Source organism: Rattus norvegicus, chromosome 3 (assembly GCF_036323735.1).
Source record: "Rattus norvegicus strain BN/NHsdMcwi chromosome 3, GRCr8, whole genome shotgun sequence".
Classification (NCBI taxonomy): domain Eukaryota; kingdom Metazoa; phylum Chordata; class Mammalia; order Rodentia; family Muridae; genus Rattus; species Rattus norvegicus.
In genome coordinates, this window is record NC_086021.1 from 165,946,294 (window position 1) to 165,968,083 (window position 21,790).

Genomic DNA, 21,790 nt, shown 5'->3' on the forward strand with positions numbered 1-21,790 from the left:
AGAAATATTTTCATTATAACCTACTTTACATTTGTATACTTTTACCTTTTTTAAATAAACAAACTTTCTTTTTTTTCATTTTTTTAATTGGACATTTTCTTTATCTACATTTCAAATGTTATCCCCTTCACAGTTTCCCCTCCAGAAACCCCCATCCCATCCCTCCACCTCCTGCCTCCATGAGGGTGTTCCCTCCTCCACCCACTCCCTCCTGCCTACCTGCCCTGGCATTCCTCTACATTGGAGCATCAAGCCTTCATAGGACCAAGAGCCTCTCCTCCCACTGATGCCGATGAGGCCATCCTCTGCTACATATGCGGCTGAAGCCATGGGTGTCTCCATGTGTACTCTTTGGTTGGTGGTTTAGTCCCTGGGAGCTCTGGGGGCTCTGGTTGGTTGATATTGTTGTTCTTCCTATGGGGTTGCAAACCCCCTCAGCTACCTCAGTCCTTTCTCTAACGCCTCCATTGTGGACCCTGTTCTCAGTTCAGTGGTTGGCTGCAAGCACCCACCTCTATATGTCAGACTCTGGCAGAGCCTCTCAGGAGACAACTATATGAGGCAGGCTCCTGTCAGCACCCCTCATCATCCTTAATAGTGACTGGGTTTGGTGACTGCCTGTGGGATGGACCCCCATGTGTGGCAGTCTTGATTTTATTTGAATTTATGTTTACGGTGTGTGGCCATGTACAGGTTGAGTGCCAGGCACCTGTGGAGTGGATCCCCTGAGGGTGAGCTACAGGCAGGTGTTAGTAGAAGCTGGGACCCAAACTCAGGTTCTCTGCAGAAGTGGGAACCTCAATGGCTGAGCCCTGTCTCCCATCCTTAAAATGTATTTTAATCCATCTCCTTTTTTCTTTTCTTTTTTTCGGAGCTGAGGACCGAACCCAGGGCCTTGCGCTTTGCTAGGCAAGTGCTCTACCACTGAGCTAAATCCCCAACCCCTTAATCCATCTCTTAACAGAACCAAGTATCGAGCTATCCTCATTTTTTTCCTGAAAGACTATGGTCATTTAACTGTGTCCATGTGTTTAGCTTTTACTTCTCTACAAACGACTATAGCAGGAATAATTCTTTTTCAGATATAGTTCTACTGAGTTATATTTTATATACTTATAGTAATCATTTTAAAAATCTAACTTGTGCTTCAGTCCAGGATTAAAATACTTCAGTGTCTTTCCTTTATGCCAGCAAAGGCACTGCCAACGTTTATCTGACCCTTCAGACGTAAGGAGTCTGGTCTGTGTTTCTCTGATGCTACAATATGCCTTTCTTCTACCTGACCTGATAATTGGTCTTTCCTTCTGCCCTGGCGCTCTGTCTTAGCCTATACAGCACCCAGCAGGAAAGACATTCCCTAGCTAGCCCCATTTATCTATCATTAAATACAGATAAACGATCTTTTATCTATCATAATATCAGACTTCTGTATGCTGATGTTGCTTAATGCCAAGAAGCAACCTCAGAGAGCTAAGTGCTCTCTGGCTGAGAGACAGACATACCGCAGGAACACTTTGCTTACGGCATTTTATTGTGATTGATCATCAACTACACCATCTCCAAATTTAATACAATGACCATAGACTCTTCTGTTTTGCACATAACTATAGTTAGGGACAATAAAGAATACAGAGCCAAAAACAATAAGGTGGCAGAGCTGGGCGCAGATCTCAGTGGGAAAGCACCTGTTTATCTGAGTGAAAGCCTGCAGAAGACACTCACCTCAGGTGTGTAAGAACGGGAGGCAGCATCTCAGCCAGCTCATCCATGGTGGGGTACTGATACCTGAAACCCAGAGTAACCGCTCCTGAATTAGAAAGCACCACAGTTCCTAGACACTAGGAGACCTTGACCACTCCAGGAGTCTTAGAGAAACACAAGATTTATTTTAATTAATTAATTAATTTTACCAAAGGCTCAAAGGAGGTGTTGTGGTGCCTAGAAGTAAGTTTGGCAGGCGCCATGATCCTCCATGACTGCCACGTAAGGAAGAAATAAAAGGCCACCCTCCTTGTACTAGAGCAGGCTACAGGAAAAGAACTGGTTACAGGGCCCACTATGTGCTATTTCCACAGCCTTAACATGCACTCCCAGGCTCAGGAATGCCCAGCAACAGGTCTGCCAGTCATATTTAGGCAGTTACCTTAGCAGGAAACAACACTCTCCTGGGCCTGTGCATCATTATAAACTCAGGATCCTCAGAATAGACGCTCATTTATTTCACTTAGCCTAATGCATTCACTTTATGAACTACTTACTAATAATATGAACTGACTCTGAAATCGCCAGGCAAGCCCAGAGCTGACCCAGAGGAGGGAGAGCAAGGAGAAAGTCACAGATGACAGAATCAGAAAGGGACAGGATACTTTAAAATGAGACTGTGTGCGTGTGTGTGCGTGTGTGTGTGTGGGTGTGTGTGTAACAGTCTCCCATGTTTGGTGGCCTCTGCCCCACAAACCCAGGGCCATCTGCTGCACTGGAAGGAGTGGAGTGTCTCACACCATTGTGCACAAGTTGAGAACAATCCTGACAGACAGCACCTGGACGAATGACAACTGTATCTGAGACACAAGAGCATGGACAGTCAGCTAGGACTCTGTGTGACAGGACATCTTAGGCTGAATCCTTGCACACTGATGAAGAATCGCACAGGCCTGTTGGGCCGAGAGAGCTAACACACACAGAGCATTAAACAATGTCTGGCAGAGCCTGGGTCCCATGCAGGGGCAGACTCTCCCCTGTCAGGAATGCTTACTCTATAGAAGTCACTGGAAATGCAGCACGAGGGGGAAGGGCTCCCTCCTACCCCAAAAGCTCTCATTGGCGCCCTGTCCAGGGGGCACTTGGGAGCCTGTGACTGACAGGCAGAGCAAGTTTAGGATGATGGTGGGTGTCAAGGCCAGTCAGATGGTGTCTTTGCCCATCAATGTGGCTCTAGAAAAAATGGTTCCCCAAGTGACCAAACTCCATCCCTAGGTGGGAACTCAGATGGGACCACCCTCCCAGAACAGGGTCAAGGAGTCTGGGCTCAGCCTATGTATTTGGAGATTCAGGAAGCAGCACAAGGTGACAAATAAAAATGGATGAGTCAGGGGACAGATGAGGGACAAGTGGGTACTCCAGACACATGACTTGTGCCTACAGGGACACAGGTCCTGGCCATGAAGAGGCTTTTGTAGGTTTGTGAAAATACCAAGGAGACATCAACACACGAGCTTCTGAGACCAAGGGCAGAAAGACGGGCAAGCAATACCACCCGTGCGTGTGACGCCATCAAGTGGAAGGGGGCACAGCATTCAGTCCCCTACAGCCACCCACAGCTCTTTGGCCTGCATGCCTCCCACAGAGCTTCCCTGGGGCCTTACTTACCCTGTTGGGAAGGAGGGTGCTGCTTCCTGTTGGCCTGGGGCATCCACGTGACAGACAGCAAAGTGCTGGGTGATCTCTTGCATATCCTCAAAGTTGAAGAACGTGTTGAAGCAGGATTTATCTATGAGACAAGGATTCCTGTGCATCGGTTCCCCAGTTCTCCCTGCTTCCCCTCAGCTCTGCAAAGCTGACCAGTGTCCTCTCAGTCCCTTCTCCTCAGCAGCCCACTCGAGTGAGGAGTCTGCACACAGCCTGTGCCTCAAGACGCCCAAGGAAGACTCTGTAGGGAGCACCTCAGTGCCTGGAGGATGAGTGGTTCTCAATTCCATGCAATGGGCTCAGAGCAGAAAGCATCTTGGGGATATTTGCTGGGTTTCCTGGTGGTGACAAAACAATCTTCTACCCACAATGCTGTCTTCTATGCACCTTGTCCCTCTACCGGATGAGGAAGGACTCTGAGCTCCCTGACCGTGGCTAGGGCTATCCTCAGCTGCTGACACCCACCACATCGGGCTCTCCATTGTCAGGACTGCTGTGTGCCTGGAGGAGATGCTGCCTCATTCTTAACCCTCTCAGTACAGGTCCTTCCTCACTTCTCAGGCTAAGACTCAGCCCTGGGCTGTCAACCAACACTCTGAAAGGCAGAGCAGCATGAAGGTGAGCAGAGCCTGGTCCCACATCTAGATCCTAATTCTATACTGTTTGTTGAAAAGCCACTTGTAAAATGCTTGGTGGCTAATTCGGTGAGGATTTCAGCTTTGGATATATTTGTGGAAACAGAATGAGACGTCTTGGGGACTGATCTAAAGATGAACATCAAGCAGACTTTGTCTTACATACGCCTAATGCACATAGTCTGAAGTGACTGTTAAAGTGGGCCCTTCGTCTTTGTAAGTCGGGGACTCACAGGGAACAAGAACACAGGTCAAGCAATTGTAGTTCTGCTGGGCCTGTGGTGTATCTAGCTGTTTTCTGTCCGCATTCAGTGTCAGACTCATAGCATTTTAGATTCTGAATTACTGGACTAAGGATGTTCAATCTATACTAGGCAGAAAAGCCCATTGGAAGAATACTTTTTTTTTTTTTTTGGTTCTTTTTTTCGGAGCTGGGAACTGAACCCAGGGCCTTGCGCTTCCTAGGTAAGCGCTCTACCACTGAGCTAAATCCCCAGCCCCGGAAGAATATTTTTACTACTGAATTCAAAACTCTGGGCTTTCTAACCTAAGACATGAATAAAAATCAGCCTTCAAGGCTGGACATGACGGTGCGCACCTTTAATTCTAGCACATGGGAGGCAGAGGCAGGCAGATCTCTGTAAGTTGAAGGAAAGTCTGGTCTACATAGTGAGTTCCAGGTCATTGGAGCTATGGAGAGAGAAAGAGAGAGACAGAGAGACAGAGAGACAGAGACAGACAGAGATGGAGAGACCCTGTCTCAAAAATAAATAAATAAATAAATAAATAAATAAATAAATACATAAATACATAAATACATAAATACATAAATACATAAATACACAAATACATAAATACATAAATACATAAATACATAAATACATAAATACATAAATACATAAATACATAAATACATAAATACATAAATACATAAATACATAAATACATAAATACACAAATACATAAATACATAAATACATAAATACATAAATACATAAATACATAAATACATAAATACATAAATACATAAATACATAAATAAATAAAGCAGACCTCAGTTCTAATTTCTAAAATGTACTTCCAGATGCCCCACCATACTTGACCCAGCTCATACCCCAGGAATATTAACCTCCCGTTAATAAGGGTTTTAAGAGGAGAAGAGAGATGCGTGCGTTTTATTAGAAGTCTGTTATTATGCTCTTTAATACAAAGATTACGCATGGTTCAAGGGAGCTGTTTGGGGCTGGAGAGAGAGTTCAGTGCTTAGCGGCCCTTACTGCTCTTGCCGAGCACCAAGGTTCCGTTCCAGCACTACTGTGATGACTGGCAATCATCAGTATCTCCAGTTCTGGGGGGAGGGGTATCCAACATCCTCTTCTGGCTCCCACGGGGATTGCATGTATGTAGTGCCCATGTATCCATGCAGGCAAACACTCACACACTCGAAATTAAACTATTTCCTCTTAAAAAGGGAATGTGCAAAATCAAATACATACAGTTGAGCCCAATGTCATGGTATGTCAGGATAAATGGTCTATTTCTCTTCAGGGAGCCCTTTATGGTGACATGGACCATACCATGGGGTGTTTCTATGTCATGCTCCTATAACAAGACAGTGTAAGGTCTTAGGAAGTCTTCAGGAGCTATAAGCTCACCAGAGAGATGCTGTTATACCTAGTATTCCCACTCTCTAGGTCTTCTTTTGAGATAGACAACAAACACACAGAAAAGGTCTCACTTTTCATCTGAGAAACCTCACCATGAGGCCAGGTATATGTGTTGAAAGTGAATTTGTAATTGGTTGTGGGGAGGGGATCAGCCAGTTGGATAAGGAGCCAGGAAAAACTTGGGAGCACAGCTAAGGAAATGGAAACATGAAGTTCTTTGTGGGTAAAAAGTCACAGGTTTCAAAGCTCTGAATGCATGTCTCGCTGTAGACCATTTCAGTGGTGTAAGAATATATCATTAGAATCAAGCATTTCTCTTCAAGGCTGGCAGGTACTACAGTATGACATCATCTGTGAGTCCTTAGCTAACAGACATCCCAGTGTCATCCCAGTGTCAGGATTTCTTACCTGGGAAGTGAGCTAACCTCACAGGGGCATTGGTACCACACACATCCTCTTCTCCATCCCCTCTCATGCTTCCTGCCTGGTAATCAGAAAGCCCAGCTGAAGGTTCTTGCTCTGACTTCCCCACCATTCCAAGAATATAAGGTAAGCCTCCTTTTCTGCCATATGGGCTCTGATTTCTCTCTAGAGACTCCCACTGTACTGTTGCCTGTTGGTCTATTCGTGGCATCAATAATTCTTCTAATAAACTATTTATCAGTAAACTGTCTCAGTCTCCTTTTTACTTTTTTAGGTAGGGTCTCACTAAGTACCCTGGTAGGCCCTAAATCCACTATGTAGACCAGGCTAGGTTGGAACTCACAGAGATCTACCTGCCTCTGCCTCCTGAGTGACTGTTGGAATTAAAGGTTTGAATCACTATACCTGGCCTAAGGCTTTACTATGTGTGTATATGTGAATTCCTGAATATTGTCTGTGCTCCATATGTGTGCCCGATGCCCCCCAGAGGCCAGAAGGTGGCACTGAATACCCAGGAATTGAAGTTACAGGAAGTTGTGAGCTGCCATATGGGTGCTGGGAACCAAACCCTGGTCCTCTGCAAGAGCCTAACCCTTCTTAAGCACTGAACCATCTCTCTAGCCCTCAGTATCACACGCCATCCAAACCACACCTAGTAGACACTGAAAGGTATATTGGCATAGAATCTCTCTCCTTTCCTGCCTGTCTCACACCACCTGTCCCTTAGAGCAGTGACTCTTGGCTGTCGTGTTCATAGAATACATTCCTAGACTAGAACCTTCCTAGAGGCGGGAAGGTATCTGGTCATGTGCCATCAGCATCCCTCTCTAGGAACTGTGTTTGAGACAGAGAGAGCGTATCTGTGACTTGGTGCTTCTCCTGAAACTGGAGTAACCCTGGTAGCTGTTAGGTGATGTGTCACCACTCTCACTCCTGGTCCTTGTTGTGTGTCCGTAAGTCCCGAGACACCCTGGACTGCTCCTGGTTTAAGGTGCTGGGCAGTTTGTTCCACCTGTCCCATGAGACATGAAACGAAGGAAAAGTAAGTTGAGAAGCTGTTAGAGTAGAGCTCAGCTCAGGGAACCGAGTAAAGCCAGAAAGGTTTGTAATTGTTTGTGTGGGGGTGCCTACAGCATGGAGAATGATGGACAGGAAAGGAAGAGAAGCAGAATACTGAGATTTATTTTCTCTATTCCAGTTTTAACATTCCTAAAAAATAAACAATCTGATTAACTAATGCATCTCTGCTGATGATACCTGCATCCGTCAGTCTCACATTAGGTAGATTTCAAATGCAAAAACCACTGTGCTTAGTGATAAACGACTTCAATGACAGAACTCAGGAGCCGGAGGCGAGAGGATTAGAAGTTCAAAGTCATCCTTGGCTGGACCAGGAATTTACCTGCATTAGAGAACCTATCTTAAACACAAATGTCCCACAAAGGCCTTTCAACGTAACTCCATCTCGACAGTGAACTGCATCTTTGCTGGGGGCCACAGAAGAGTGTGTCAAGCTGACCGGATATTGCCACATCTCCACAGCACAAGCCAGCGAGATGGCACAGCCCTGCAGGCATTTCTGCCAAGCCTGACCACTTGATTTCGATCCTCAGACCTCATGTGGTGGAAGGAAAGAACCAATCCCTTCAAGATATTTCATGGCTTCCACATGTGTGCTGTGTGCCCCTCAAATAAATAGGTAAGTCTGTACTGTAGAATGTCCTGTGTTCATGATGACCCTCCTGGTCCATCCTCCCGTGTGCTGAGATTATACACATGAGCTACCATATACAGGAGGCTTCATGGTCTTGTCCTTTAATGTTTTGCTTTTCTTTTCTGAGAGTCTTGCTAAACAATTCAGGTGGCCTCAAACTCATGATCATCTTACCTCAGCGTCCCCTGTGCACCGCCACACCCTGTTAGACACCAGTATATCAAAGCCCAGGTTGGAGTAGATAAAGTCAGGCATGTTGCTTTCTGTCACTGATTTCTTTTCTCGAAGGCTAGTGATGGTTTAAAATGATGGAGGAGACATGGGGGTAGAAACAGATGTGAGCTGACTTGGAAGAAAGCACAGGGTTTGTGAAGGAGAAATTAAAAACTCCTGTGGCTGCATGATTTTTTTTCATAATAAGGGAGGACAGAAAGAATTTAAAAAGGAGAGGATGGGGACATGTTAGGGTACCTGGGAGGAACAGGAAGAGTTGGGGGTAGATATGATGAAGCTATTTTGCTTCCAAAGACAAAAGGAAGAAAGAAAGAAAGAAAGAAAGAAAGAAAGAAAGAAAGAGAGAAAGAGAGAAAGAGAGAAAGAGAGAAAGAAAGAAAGAAAGAAAGAAAAAGAAAGAGAGAAAGAAAGAGAGAAAGAAAGAGAGAAAGAAAGAAAGAGATCACAACTGAGGAGACAGAACGGTTGGTATGCCTGGACAAGCTTGAGGGATGCATAGGGAAAGGGACAAACAGATTGACCAAGGGCTCTATCTCTTTTTTTATTTTTTTTATTTTTTTTATTTTTTGGTTCTTTTTTTTGGAGCTGGGGACCAAACCCAGGGCCTTGCACTTCCTAGGCAAGCGCTCTACCACTGAGCTAAATCCCCAACCCCGGGCTCTATCTCTTGTAGCCGTGTATGTGCAGGGAGGAAGCAGAGACCACATCCAGAAAGTAAGCCAACCATTCCCGGTGAAGAGACTGGCAGCTTAACCACAGGGCAAGCCTGCAGTTTTGTGTGTCTTAAATCCACTGGGGTTGGAGTCTACAGAGACAGCTCAGTGGTTAAGAGCACTTGCAGCTCTTGAAGAGGACCCAGGTTCAGTTCCCAGCACCTGCCTGGAGGTTCATAGCTGTTTGTAGTTCTAGTTCCAGAAGATCTGACATGCTGTTCTGCACTCCCTGGGCATCAGGCATGCACGCAGCGCACATATTCACAGGCAAAGCCCTCATACACATAAATTAAAAATAAATTCTTTTTAAAAATCCAGTGGGGGAATTTGGTGTTATAGTGACTACTCCTCCCTTGTGACAAGCCAGCACTAGGAAAGGTCCTATCTTGAGAAACGGGTGGTTATTTGAGACTGAACTATTCTGGGAACCTAAAAGCAAGGACCAGTCACACATCTGGTAGCATCCTGCCATAGTTTCTGGGTGTGAGACAGCCATGTGAGATGAGTGTGGAGACAGCAGCTCACATCTGGACGTGTGATAAGGTCTGTGGCATGAAGCTTGGGCAGTTAAGGGCACAGTAGTCAGTGGCTGGCTCACCCTCTGTGGAGAGATCAGATCCTATCACTGTGATAGCCGATCCCCATTAAGACTCAGAAGCTGGGGTTGGGGATTTAGCTCAGTGGTAGAGCGCATGCCTAGGAAGCGCAAGGCCCTGGGTTTGGTCCCCAGCTCCGAAAAAAAAAGAACCGAGAAAAAAAAAAAAAAAGACTCAGAAGCCCTTGTCAGTGATCTGCATGTGACCATGTCTGAAATCATCTGTCACATAGCTTAATGCTTGCATGCTGAGAATCTCAAAGCTTGATTTGTACAGCTATCTCGGTGGGTGAGATATGGGGGCACTGTGACCGATTTTCCAGTACAGATCTGTTTGGTTCCTATTCTCCAACACACTCAAAAGATCCCCCTTTGCTTAGACATTAGCTATCCCATGGTATTCAAATTTCGGGGGAGGGAAAGGAATCTGCAGTGAGAATCCATTTGGCCCCTAGGTTGAAATGCAAAGTGTGACTATCAGGGGCTCCTGGTAAACACAGAAAGAAGCTTTTATATGGAGGCATCTGTCAGACATCCGCCCTTGATTGGTCCAGGCTTAGCACTACTCAGATGGTAAGCAAGCCAAGAGACCTAACGCAACAGGTCACCCCACCCCCAGCACAGGCTGTGGTATTTGTAGACACAGGAGGAGCAGCTCCAGCCTCCTCTTGTCCTGCACCAGAAAGAGCTCCAGGCTCCTCCTGCCCCAAGTCTGCCTTTCCTCTGTTTTCACTTTTAGTTTAACTTTTATTTCTAAAAAGCTTTTTTGTTTTTGTTTTCTTCTTGTGACTGTCTTTGAAGTTGTTTTAGACAAGCTCTAGCTGTGATCTCATGGCTGGCCTTGAGGCGAGCCTGCTGCTATTGCCTCCCAAGTACTGGGGTTAATATGCATGAGCCACCACATCCTGATTTTGACATATATTTTCTTACATAATTACACTTATTTATTTATTATAGTGTGTGTGGGAAGCATGGTGTGTGTGGCAGCAAGAGGACAACTTTAGGAATTGCTCTGTTTTTCTTTATTGCATATTCTCTCTCTGTCTCTCTGTCTCTCTCTCTCTCTGTCTCTCTCTGTCTCTCTCTGTCTCTCTCTGTCTCTGTCTCTCTCTCTCCCTCTCTTCCTCTCTCCCTCCCTCTCCCTTTCCTTCTCTCTCTCTCTCTCTCTCTCTCTCTCTCCCCCTTCTCCCCCTCTCCCTTTCCCTCTCCCCCTCTCTCTCCTCCTCCCCTCTCTCCCTCACCATTTCCATCTCTCCTCTGTCTCTTTCTCTCCTCTCTCCTCCCTTTTCTGTCTCCGACAGATCCCACAACTTTTAATTTACACAGCTCCTCCTGCCTTGGTCTCCAGAATGCTGGGTGTATAAGGCCTCACGCGAGCTGTCGTGCCTGATATATTTTTTCTCTTCTTCTGTTTGACCTGGCTTCTTCCCTACTGACCCTTCCAGACGCATTTCCTTTATTTCATTCCTGTACTGCTTTTACACTTATCCTAACTAGTTTTTAACTTCACAGCTCATTCTATATAACTGCAGAATTCCATGATTTATTCTTTTCTGCTCTGTGGTTTCTCTCTCTCTCTCTCTCTCTCTCTCTCTCTCTCTCTCTCTCTCTCTGGTGATTGGCTTTAATTTATAATGCATTTCCATATCCAGTTTGGTTTGGTCCCATTGCTATTAAAATTACTCTCTCATCTCTGAATGGCACTGAAGATTGAGCCCTCAAGAGGAGGATGCCTACTAAGAAGACCTCAGAACAAACTAGAAAGAGACAGCCAACAGATGCGGGACTTGCAGTCCAGAACCAGACACGAGAAGGCAACACGACCCCTGTCAGCTCCTCAGTCAACAAATCCAAAGAAATGCAAAGAATTCAAGATACTATTTGTAAAAAAATTCACTTCAAATGAACAAGCCTGTGGATGAAACATAAAAGGAAGTGCAAATGTGAGGTTTGTGCATGCTTGGCCCAGGGAGAGGCACTATATGGAGGTGTGGCCTTGTTGGAGTAGGTGAGGCCTTGTTGGAGTAGGTATGGCCTTGTTGGAGTAGGTGTGGCCTTGTTGGAGTAGGTGTGGCCTCGTTCAAGTAGGTGTGGCCTTGTTCAAGTAGGTGTGGCCTTGTAGTGGGTGTGGCCTTGTTCAAGTTGGTGTGGCCCTGTTGGAGGAAGTGTGCCACTGTGGGTGTGGGCTTCAAGACCTCATCCTAGCTGCCTGGAAGCCAGTTTCCTCCTAGCTGCCTTCAGAACAAGATGCTGAACTCCAGCCCCATGTCTGCCTGCAGGCTGCCATGCTCCAACCTTGGTGATAATGGGCTGAACCTCTGAACCTGTAAACCAGCCCCAATAAAACGCTTTCTTTATAAGAGTTGCCTTGGTCATGGTGTCTGCTCACAGCAGTAAAACCCTAACTAAGACAACAAGTGCTGGCTTTGCAGTTTTTCTCCTTGTTTTGTTCATGCCCACACACAGGGATGCACACATATGACCTTGCATAGTCATGCACACATATCACATATACACATGCAAAAAAAGGAAATAAAAAGCCCTGAGAGTCAATTAAAGATGACCCTAAACGGGTCACCACAAGCTGTTGTCTGACCAACAACAAGCACTTGGCATATCCACATGTGCACACTCATACACACATGTAATATTTTAATTACATGTAAGATATGACCCGCTAATCCCATCACTGAGGAGGAAGAAGCAGACAAACTTCTGAGTTCCAGGACAGTCAGTCAGGCTTACAGAGAAACACTGCTTTAGAAACAAACAAACAAACAAACAAACAAAAAAACCCCGCAAATTAAAATTGGAGGGCCCTCAAGATGGCTCAGTGAGTAGAGGCACTTGATGGCGAGCCTATGGCCTGAGTTCAATTCCCAGAAGCACAAAGTGGAGGGACAGAACCCCACACAACGTCTTGTCTCCTCAGGGCACTGAGGCACACAGGCTATAAATAAGCAGATAAAATGGAAGAAGAATAACTTTTAAAACATCCAAGTTAGGTGCTCGAGACATCAGCTAAGAACACCGACTGTTTTTCCAGAGGACCCAGGTTTAATTCCCAGTCCCCACATGGCATCTCTCACCTGCCCCTGACTCTGAGATCTGACACCATCACACAAGCATACACTCAGGCAAAACGTCAGTGCACAGAAAACAAAACATCGAATTCATTAATGAAACATCGAAGTTAGTGCTTTGTATAAAGAACTCATGAAGGTAACGAAGGAGCATGCGGATTGGACAGTTGTCAGGGGCAGCCAGTCCGTGGCTGGTGAGGTAGCTCGGCAGCTGAGGTACTTGCGGCCAGAGCCGGTAACACCAGTCTGATCCCGAGTAAATGTGGAAAGAGCCAACAAAACCGTCTTCGCATCCACATGTGCCGAAGCATGTGCACGACAACCCTTCCCTTCACAGTATACACGCTGTAATAATACATAGAAATAAAACCAACACATTCTGACCTAGCAGGGAAATGTCGATTAAAAACTGCGCTGGGATTCCATCTCGCCTGTCACCCACGTGGCTGTCGTCAAGATGGATGAAGGAAGCGTGATGAGTCCGTACAATGGAGTTTTATCCAGCCACAAGGGAAACGAGGTCATGTTATTGAGAGGAAAATGAGTGTCGCCCTACTTTGGTCTCCTGCTTTGCATTGTCGGTGTCTCAGAATTCATCTTCCTCTTTGAAGAATGGGAATGAAAACTGTCTGCGAGCAACAGCGTGGAGAGAGGGGAGGCGCTCACCTCCACAGGGATTTGGACACATATCTGCTGTAAACTAGTGCACGAGCAGACTGAAGGAGACTCCATGTGGGGAAGCAGGCAGAGGTCTCCGCTGTGGAGCTGATACGATTGTCAGACTACAGGGTGTAAGTTGCCATCTTCCTGTTCTGCTCAACCCTCATCTGCCTGACTGGCTTTCTCCAGGGACTGTCACCCCAGCATTCTAGAATGTGACCCACAATGGCAGCCTGTGCTCAGAGGGCAGAACTCAAAGCGACCTCTCACGGGCTCTGGTGTCCATCTCTGCGGTGGTGTACTTTAGGGACACATCCCGTTGCACTCCAGGCTTATGATACAATCTAAGCTCATCCAGGTGGCCGACATCTCCATCTGTGACGACTGCCTACCCTGTCACCCAGATGGCATCCTAACCAGAGAGCCTGGTAGAACCTGAGCCAGGGTGGCACCAGTTTGATAACCAGCAACTTTGGACTTTCTTTCTTTTTTTTTTTAAAGATTTATTTTTTTATTTATTATATATGAGTACACTGTAGCTGTTTTCAGACACACCAGAAGAGGGCATCAGATCTCATTACAGATGGTTGTGAGCCACCATGTGGGTGCTGGGATTTGAACTCAGGACCTCTGGAAGAGCAGTCAGTGCTTTTTTTTTTTTTTTTTTTTTTTTGGAGCTGAGGACCGAACCCAGGGCCCACTGAGCTAAATCCCCAACCCTGCAATCAGTGCTCTTAACCACTGAGCCATTTCTCCAGCCCAACTTTGGACTTTCTCATGTCCTTTCCCTTTGGTTAAACATGCCGTCACAGTATCACTGGTCCTTTATCTCTGAGACCAGTTAAACCATGATCGCCTAATGCCTGACAATATTTCTTCTCCATTCTAGCAATTGTTTTTGCTAATATGAAATGTTATTTTTTCTAATAATTAGGCTATCGTATGAGTTTTCCAATGTTATATATGAATTGTGTGTGTTTGTGTGTTTATGTATTTGTGTGTGTGTGTGTAAGCTTCACGTTGTTGCTTTTTGTAACATGAGTCACTTACAGGCACATGGGAATGCTATCAATGACTGTACCGCAGGGGAACTGTGTTTCCTCCCCCCTCAGTGATTATTAACTTTCTACAGACCCTTAGGGATGGGTGGGGTCTTCTCAGCCCCACTTCAGGAATCTCTGATACAATTCCTACTGCTGCACCCTTTGTAGAGGGACAGCCTCGCTTCCGGTTGCGTTGGCTCTCACAGGAAGCGGTGAATCTGCTCCTTAGCCTCTGCCCTCTGACTTGCCATGGCTCCCCACCTTCGCCTCTCACACTTTTTCAGCCTGGTTCTGCCAACACTTTTCAATTCCTGTTTCTGCTTGTCACCAGTCACGGCTCCCAGTCTTCTCATATGCCACACTCAGTCCAAAACCCTCGTTGGCAATGTCAGCCTAAACTGTGTCTTTTCTTCCTTCAGTCTTTACAGACGTAGTCCACGATGAGAAGAGAAACAGTGAGTGACTAACTGCACGAAATGTTTAGTGTTCTCCCCGGCTGTAGTGCTCCATAGTTGGGGACCTGGCCCAGTTACACTGTTATTAGTTACTTTTTGCTGTTGTGGTAAAAACATCCTGAGCAAAAGCAACTTATGGAAAAGTTTAGTTTAGTCCCCTGTTCCAGAGGGTGAGTCCGCAGTGGGAGGGGAGGCATCAGAGCAGTTATAAGAGGCTGGGAGATCATGTCTTCAACCCAGTTGGAAGTGGGGTAAGGCTAAAAACTCTCAGTCTGTTCCCGGTGACATACTCCTTTAGCAAGGCTCTACCTCTAAAGGTTCCACAGCCTCCCGAAACAGGACCTCCAACTGAGGGCCAAGTGGTCACATGTGTGAGCGTGACAGGGATGCTATTCAAAACACCATGGCCATGAAGCTCAGTACCGCCCTGGGCAACAACTCTCCACAGGTCTTCTCCCTTCTCACCAGTTCACCTTTGCAGCTTCACGTCCACACACGCAGATTCCTTATAGTCAATTTGTGTACCTACGCATGCGTGATAGCCATATGCACACATAATTGCTCCTGTTTCTCTAGAGAACCCTAAGATGCTATTCAAACTCTAAATCAAGATGCGATTTTAGAAGAGATTTATATAAACAGAACCCAGTTGTTGAGAAAACTGCATGTTCTCCCCAGATCCTAGTCTCTACTGTATACAAGTGTGTGGATATAACACGTAGACAGGAGACTAGGGAAGAGTGTTATTACACGGTGAGGAAGGACAAGAAGAAGTAATGGGCACAGGTCATGAAAAATAAATTACCTTTTTCTAGTTTTCACTCTATCATGGGTTTTTTGTTTTGTGTGTGTGGACATATATAAAATGTAATTGCGAGGGAAAGTGTAAAATCCGAAGTGAAACTCTATGGCTTCTGAATGGCTGCTCTAACTGTGCAGGAGTTCACTGTGATGGACAGACTTTGGGTCTAGGCAAGCGCTTGTTTGAGTGGTTATATTAATACGTGCGATATTTTTATTTTCAAATTCTACAGTAAAGTGATTTTTTTTTTCTTTTTTTCGAAGCTGGGGACCGAACCCAGGGCCTTGCGCTTGCTAGGTAAGTGCTCTACCGCTGAGCTAAATCCCCAACCCCGTAAAGTGATTTTTTTTAAAAAAAAATATTATTTATGTATATAAGTACACTGTAGCTATCTTCAGACACACCAGAAGAGGGCATCAGATCCCATTACAGATGGTTGTGAGCCACCATGTGGTTGCTGGGAATTGAACTCAGGACCTCTGGAAGAGCAGTCAGTGTTCTTAGCCTCTGAGCCATCTCTCCAGTCCAATAAAGTGATTTTTATTAAAAAAAAAAAAAAAGCAAACATTTATGGGCTGTTTCAGGTAATAAGAACTAGACCTAAACCTATAGTTTTGACATAAAAATATTAAAATTTCTAGGATGATTTGTTTATTCAGCTATCTTAAATGCTGGGACTTTTGCTCAGCGATATCTTAGAAAATTATTATTCTTATGTTCCTTCATACACACCTGAAGAAATTCAAGTCAATAAACCATGGTAGCCCTGTACATCTCTATTTTATCATCTTCATGATAGGCAAGCTTTAGAGTCAGCCTCGGTGTCCATGAACAAATGAATGGAAACAGAAAAAGTATCATGTACATGCAATGGAGTTTCATTTGTCCATAATTTCAGGAAAATGTATGCAGTTAGAGATCATTGTGCTTCATAAAATAAGAGGTTGCATGTTTTCTCTCTCATTTGTGGAACATAAGCTACACAAACCCATGAGTACACACACACACACACACACACACACACACACACACACGCACACACACACTTTGATGTTAAAGTAGAGAGGAAGAGGAAGGATTGGAGAGGTAAAGAGAAGTCATAGAGCCAGGTAGTGGTGGTGCACACTTTTAATCCCAGCAATTTTGAGGCAGAGGCTGGCAGATCTCTGTGAGTTCAAGGCCAGCCTGGTCTACAGAGCAAGTTCCAGGACAGCCAGAACTACAGAAACTCTGCCTTGAAAAACAAAAACAAGGGGTGTGTGTGTGTGTGTGTGTGTGTGTGTGTGTGTGTGTGTGTGTGTGTGGCTAATGGAGCACAAACATGATCAGTGTACTTACCACAAGTATGAGCTACACATTTTTTTTTTAAATTTTTTTTTTTTTTGGAGCTGGGGACCGAACCCAGGGCCTTGCGCTTCCTAGGCAAGCGCTCTACCACTGAGTTAAATCCCCAACCCTAAGCCAAGAGAACCTAAAACCCACACGAGTGTTTGTACACACCTGTGGTCCCAACTTCAAGGAGTCTGATGCAGAAGGATTGGGAATTCAAAGCAAGTCTTTCTGTAATAGCAAGTTCCTGAACACCCTAGACTAAATAGCAAGAGTATGTATGTATGTATGTATGTATGTATGTATGTATGTATGTATGCATATGAAAGAAGGAACTAGAGAGTTGCCTCCGAGGCTAACTTTTGTCCCTAGAGCCCATTTCAGGTAGGTAAATTACAAGTGCCTATAACTCCAGCTACAGGGATCTAACGCTTCTAGCATTTATTAATACGTGTATTTATGTGCATTCCCCCCAAATTAAAATAGATTAAACATACATGTACAGCAGGAAACGTGGTTTTGTGTCAAGTGCTTCACAACACCTTGTAGGTCAAGAACTTCCTGCAGCAAACAACGTCAATATCCTATTTCTATGTTATACAATAAGGTAGTCACTCAGTCCGTGAGGCCACTGACCACTTGGACTGTAGACTGCGACTTCGAGGCTAAGTGTTTTATGTGTGTGGGTTAGAGATGGAACCCATAGCTTCCTCTGTGCAAACCAGGTGCTCTGCTGCTGAACTCCTTGCCCAGCCCCTCCTATTTCCTCTTCTTTCTGCTCCTGGGATGTTCTTACCACTACTCCGAGCTCAGCAGAAGCCAGGAGCCCTTGTTTGGCTCACTGTGAAGGATGTTCATAGGCGCTCCTTGAAGCTTGGGGCAGTATAGGAGTTGATGGCCAAAGTCCGAGAGGTAGTGAGATCTAGGTGCAAATTGACTCATGATGTCTTGGAAGGGCCTGACGATCCCACACACATGACCTACCTGCTTGTAGGTCTCTGGCCTGGACCAGACGTACTGGATCTTGGGCTGGGTAGGCTTTCCCTCTGCTGGGCAAACTTCCCATCATTCCTCAGCAGTCTCTCAGAAGCACACTGCCAAAAGAAACCAGAAAAGACAGATACTGAGGGAACACAGCCCATAGATCCAGCTAGGATCCAGACACTTGACCAACACCAGGAGTAACCCACTTCTTGTCAGGTTCAAGCCCTGACCCCTTTCTTCACAGGCAGAGACTGCTAGCAAGCTGTAGGTGTTTGCTTTGTATTGGTCTTTCCTTGGCTGTGGCTTTGCTCTGTTCTGAAGAACACAGCTGGTCTCTGCCACCTCTTTGTAGCAACTTTGAAGCGTGTGTGTGTGTGTGCCTTCTCCATTTCCTTTGTGTCTGTCTGGACCCCACCCTTTCTCAGGAAGCTCCCTAGGAAGCTTCAGCCTTTGCTGATGATCCTCCTTTGAGTTCCTGTGGACTGGAGAACCGGCCATTACTTAGGCCTGGGGTCACATTCTGCTACTTAGTGGCAGGGATAGTCGGAAGACACTGAGGTCTCTCCAGGCATGCCAGGGACCATGGTTAGGGTTAGAGTTGGGCCAAGGGAGAACCATGAGGTCTTGGGATGGGAGTCACAAACAGAAGGGACACTGAATACAATTAAAAATGTCAAAAACACAGGCTAAGATTGCTAGGAGTGTGTGTCTATGTGACATAGTAGTGGCTTGCAAGGCTCTGAGGGACTGACTGGTCACTTCCCTTCTTGGTGTTCCCTTTCCTCATAACCACACCCCACATTTGGGTTTGAATAGATAGTGCCCTGGAAAGCCAGCCCTGGGATCACATTTCCTTCCTGGTCTTGAATATCTTTTTGATAAGTGTTTCCAGGAACTCTTCCTTCTTCGCTTGCATAGTTGGGTTCCTTCCCAGTTTTAATTACATACTCATGTCTTAGATGTTTTCAAATATTCTTTTCTTTTTTAAATGACACTATGAACTGAGGATTATGTTCCCCAGGCTGTCTCCAAACTTCTGGGCGTAAGTGAACCTTGTGAACCATTCCCAGTTTGAATGTCTGTTTCATCTGTCATGACTGCACAATCCCTTGCTCCTGGTCCCAACAGCCAGCGAGGCCCACAAAAGGCCGTACACATTATCAACCGTGTCTCAGATAACACTGCTTTTCCAACACTGTGGTAAGTGGTTCAGTGAGGGGGCTGGGTTCTCTAGTCTTTTTCAGATGGTCTCCTTGCTCTCAGCAGGACAAGATGTAATTTCACCTGTTTGGTTCCATTCAGCTGGCCAGGTACTGCCAGGGGTTGGAAGCACAGCTCACAGAATAGCATGAGGACACAGTGGGTGCCTTCCTTACCCTAGAGATACCCGTTTCCTGGATGAGGATGTTGCTTATCAATGCCATGGGATGACATCCATGTCCTGGAATAGTCCCCACTGAGAAGAGACACAGCCTTGTAGGGATGACAAACCCTCTGTGCTCCCCCCACCCCCTAACCCCACCCCACCCCACCCCATCTTACAGCCCTGTCTCATCATCTGGAGAAACAGCATTTGTTTCTGTACAGGACCCCAGTATCACAGCACTGTACTGACTGGTTCAGTTCAGTTCAAGAACACTGGACTGGTTGGTTTTGTGTGCCAACTTGACCCAAGCTGGAGTTATCACAGAGGAAGGAGCCTCCCTGGAGGAAATGCCTCCATGAGATCCAGCTGTAAGGCATTTTCTCAACTAGTGATCAAGGAGAGAGGGCCCAGCCCACGGTGGGTGGTGCCGTCCCTGGGTTGGTTTTCTGGATGAGAAAGCGAGCTGAGCAACCCAGGGGAAGCAATCCAGTAAGCAGTACCCCTTCGTGGCCTCTGCAGAAGCTCCTGCTTCCAAGTTCCTGCCCTGCGTGAGTTCCTATCCTGACTTCCTTTGGTGATGACAGCAATGTGGAAGTGTAAGCTGAATAAACCTTTCCTCTCCAAGTTGCTTTTTTTTTTTTTTAATTTTTTTTTTTTTTTTGGTTCTTTTTTTCGGAGCTGGGGACCGAACCCAGGGCCTTGCGCTTCCTAGGCAAGCGCTCTACCACTGAGCTAAATCCCCAACCCCTTTTTTTTAATTTTTAAAAAAATTTTTTTAATGTGAGTACACTGTAACTATCTTCAGACACACCAGAAGAGGGCATATGACCACATTACAGTTGGTTGTGAGCCACTATGTGGTTGCTGGGATTTGAACTCAGGACCTCTGTAAGAGCAGTCAGTGCTCTTAACCTCTGAGCCATCTCTCCAGCCCCTCCAAGTTGCTTCTTGATCATGATGTTTTGTGCAGGAATACAAACCCTGATTAAGACAGACACTAAGCAGGCTGGTGGTCCAGGGTTGACTCTGGACAGCCCCTTCCTCTCTCTGACTTTGGGGATTGGGCTGCTTTGGTGAGGGTGGTGGTTCTGCTGCCTCCTGGGGGCTGGCATTTGCTCACTGCCAAGGCAGCTCTTCCATTTGAGCTGCCATGAATATGAGGTTCAGGCTAAGTGCTTGGCTTTCTGCTTGCCATGGGTAGCATGGGGGACTAACTCAGACCAGCTATGTGACCTCAGACACAGCATGCAGCTTGTGGGGTCTCCTGTGATGAAGGGTCCTACTACTGACTTGCTTGCTCCACAGGGCTCACTACCCAGGGCTGTGAAGGGAGCACTGGAGGCTATCAACTCCCTTGCTCTAGTCCAACAAGACCACAACCTTCAGGACCCTTGGGCCACAGGGGACCTGCTCTTTGCTGGACACCTCTCCAGGACTCTGCAACATTCCCTTCCTGGTCGGGCCAAGGCATGGCAACTACTGGGGAAGATGAGGCCCAGGCAGCAGCAGTGAGGCGGAGGATAACCAGGTGCTGGCCACTTTTGCACAAGAGATCAGATCATTTGGCACACATCTGAGTGACATCCTATGTGCATAGGCACTCACTGTCTGTGGTGTCCCGGCGAGAGGGTGGGCAGAGTGCTGGAGAAAGGCAGCAGAAACTGCCCAGTACCCAGGCTGCTTTGCTTCTCTCGAATCCCATTCTCACTGCGATGACCTCATGTGGAGGACGAGCTGCTGCCTGCCGCTCAGGCACCAGGTTAGACCTTGCAGAGCTGGCAGGGCCATCTTGTCTATTGTGATTTTTGTGGGCTTTTTTGTTTTGTTCTAGAGCTTGGAACTGACCCAAAGGGCCCACTCATATCTGGTCCTAGCTGTACATACTCCTTTTCGAACTGAGAATCTCCTCTTGTGAGATGAAGCAGCTGGCCGTGTCTTTGGAGGATAATCCAGAGTTCTCTCTTCAGTCATGCTAGAAGACTGTGGTCCAGGGCCAACAGTCTGCTCTGTATGGCAAGTGGGTGGTCAGAAGGGCCAGCAGGTATCTGAAGGCTAGACGGAAGAATTCGAGTCTCCAGGAGGCAGTCAGGTGGGGAGAGCAGACTGTGTTTCCATGAAATCTTAGAAACCTGTTATTGCCACCAGATCCCCTCCTGAGTCCCATTCCTGAGATAAGGAAAGCCTACTTCCATTCTCAGAGTGACCGCTCTTTCTACCGTATATGATGAGACAGTGGCCTCCTAAAACCATTCTTAGAGGACGTAGTATACAGCAGCTTCTGGAGAATTAGAGTCTGCTATCTTAAGAGCAACTCAGGAAAGTGGTTGCAAATGATTACATGACAGGTGGACCAGGAATTCCAGAGATGGTGGGACATAAGAAATGCACAAGCTTCCTTGGGATCTAGCAACTTCTCTTTAAAAACAGCACTGTCAGGCTTCTTGGGAGTTTTGAAAGGAGTAGGCCATGTCACGTAGATGGGAATTCAGCAGGTCTCCCCTTAACTGCCTGTAAGATCTCAAACACATTATTTATTCTAATGTGTTCGTTTCTCCCTCTTGCAAGAGTCACTGGGATACGTAATCACAGGTAAGAAAATGGAGTCTGGAACTGGTAAAGGAAACCCTCCCCCCACAAAGCCCTGGAGAGCCGCTTTAGAGAAATGACACCACAGCCAGG

The 21,790-nt window shown here is 46.2% G+C and overlaps 1 protein-coding gene across 4 annotated transcripts in view; it reads right to left on the reverse strand.

Moving 5' to 3' along the window:
• LOC120101769 (protein NDRG3-like) overlaps nucleotides 1-17,842 on the reverse strand; it is a 35,083-nt gene extending 17,241 nt beyond the window's left edge. For 2 of the 4 annotated variants that reach the window (XM_063285106.1, XM_063285105.1), the window contains exons 1-3: nucleotides 6,119-6,200; nucleotides 3,370-3,490; nucleotides 1,723-1,785 (exon numbers count right to left, since the gene is read on the reverse strand). In XM_063285106.1, the coding sequence (XP_063141176.1) occupies nucleotides 1,723-1,785; nucleotides 3,370-3,490; nucleotides 6,119-6,185 (251 nt within the window). In that variant the 5' untranslated portion in view covers nucleotides 6,186-6,200. Of the gene's footprint in view, nucleotides 1-1,722; nucleotides 1,786-3,369; nucleotides 3,491-6,118; nucleotides 6,201-13,138; nucleotides 13,313-17,745 lie in introns of those variants that run through there. The other 2 variants (XM_039106702.1, XM_039106704.2) reach the window with 2 other exon arrangements.
• Between the last annotated feature and the right edge of the window lie 3,948 nt (nucleotides 17,843-21,790).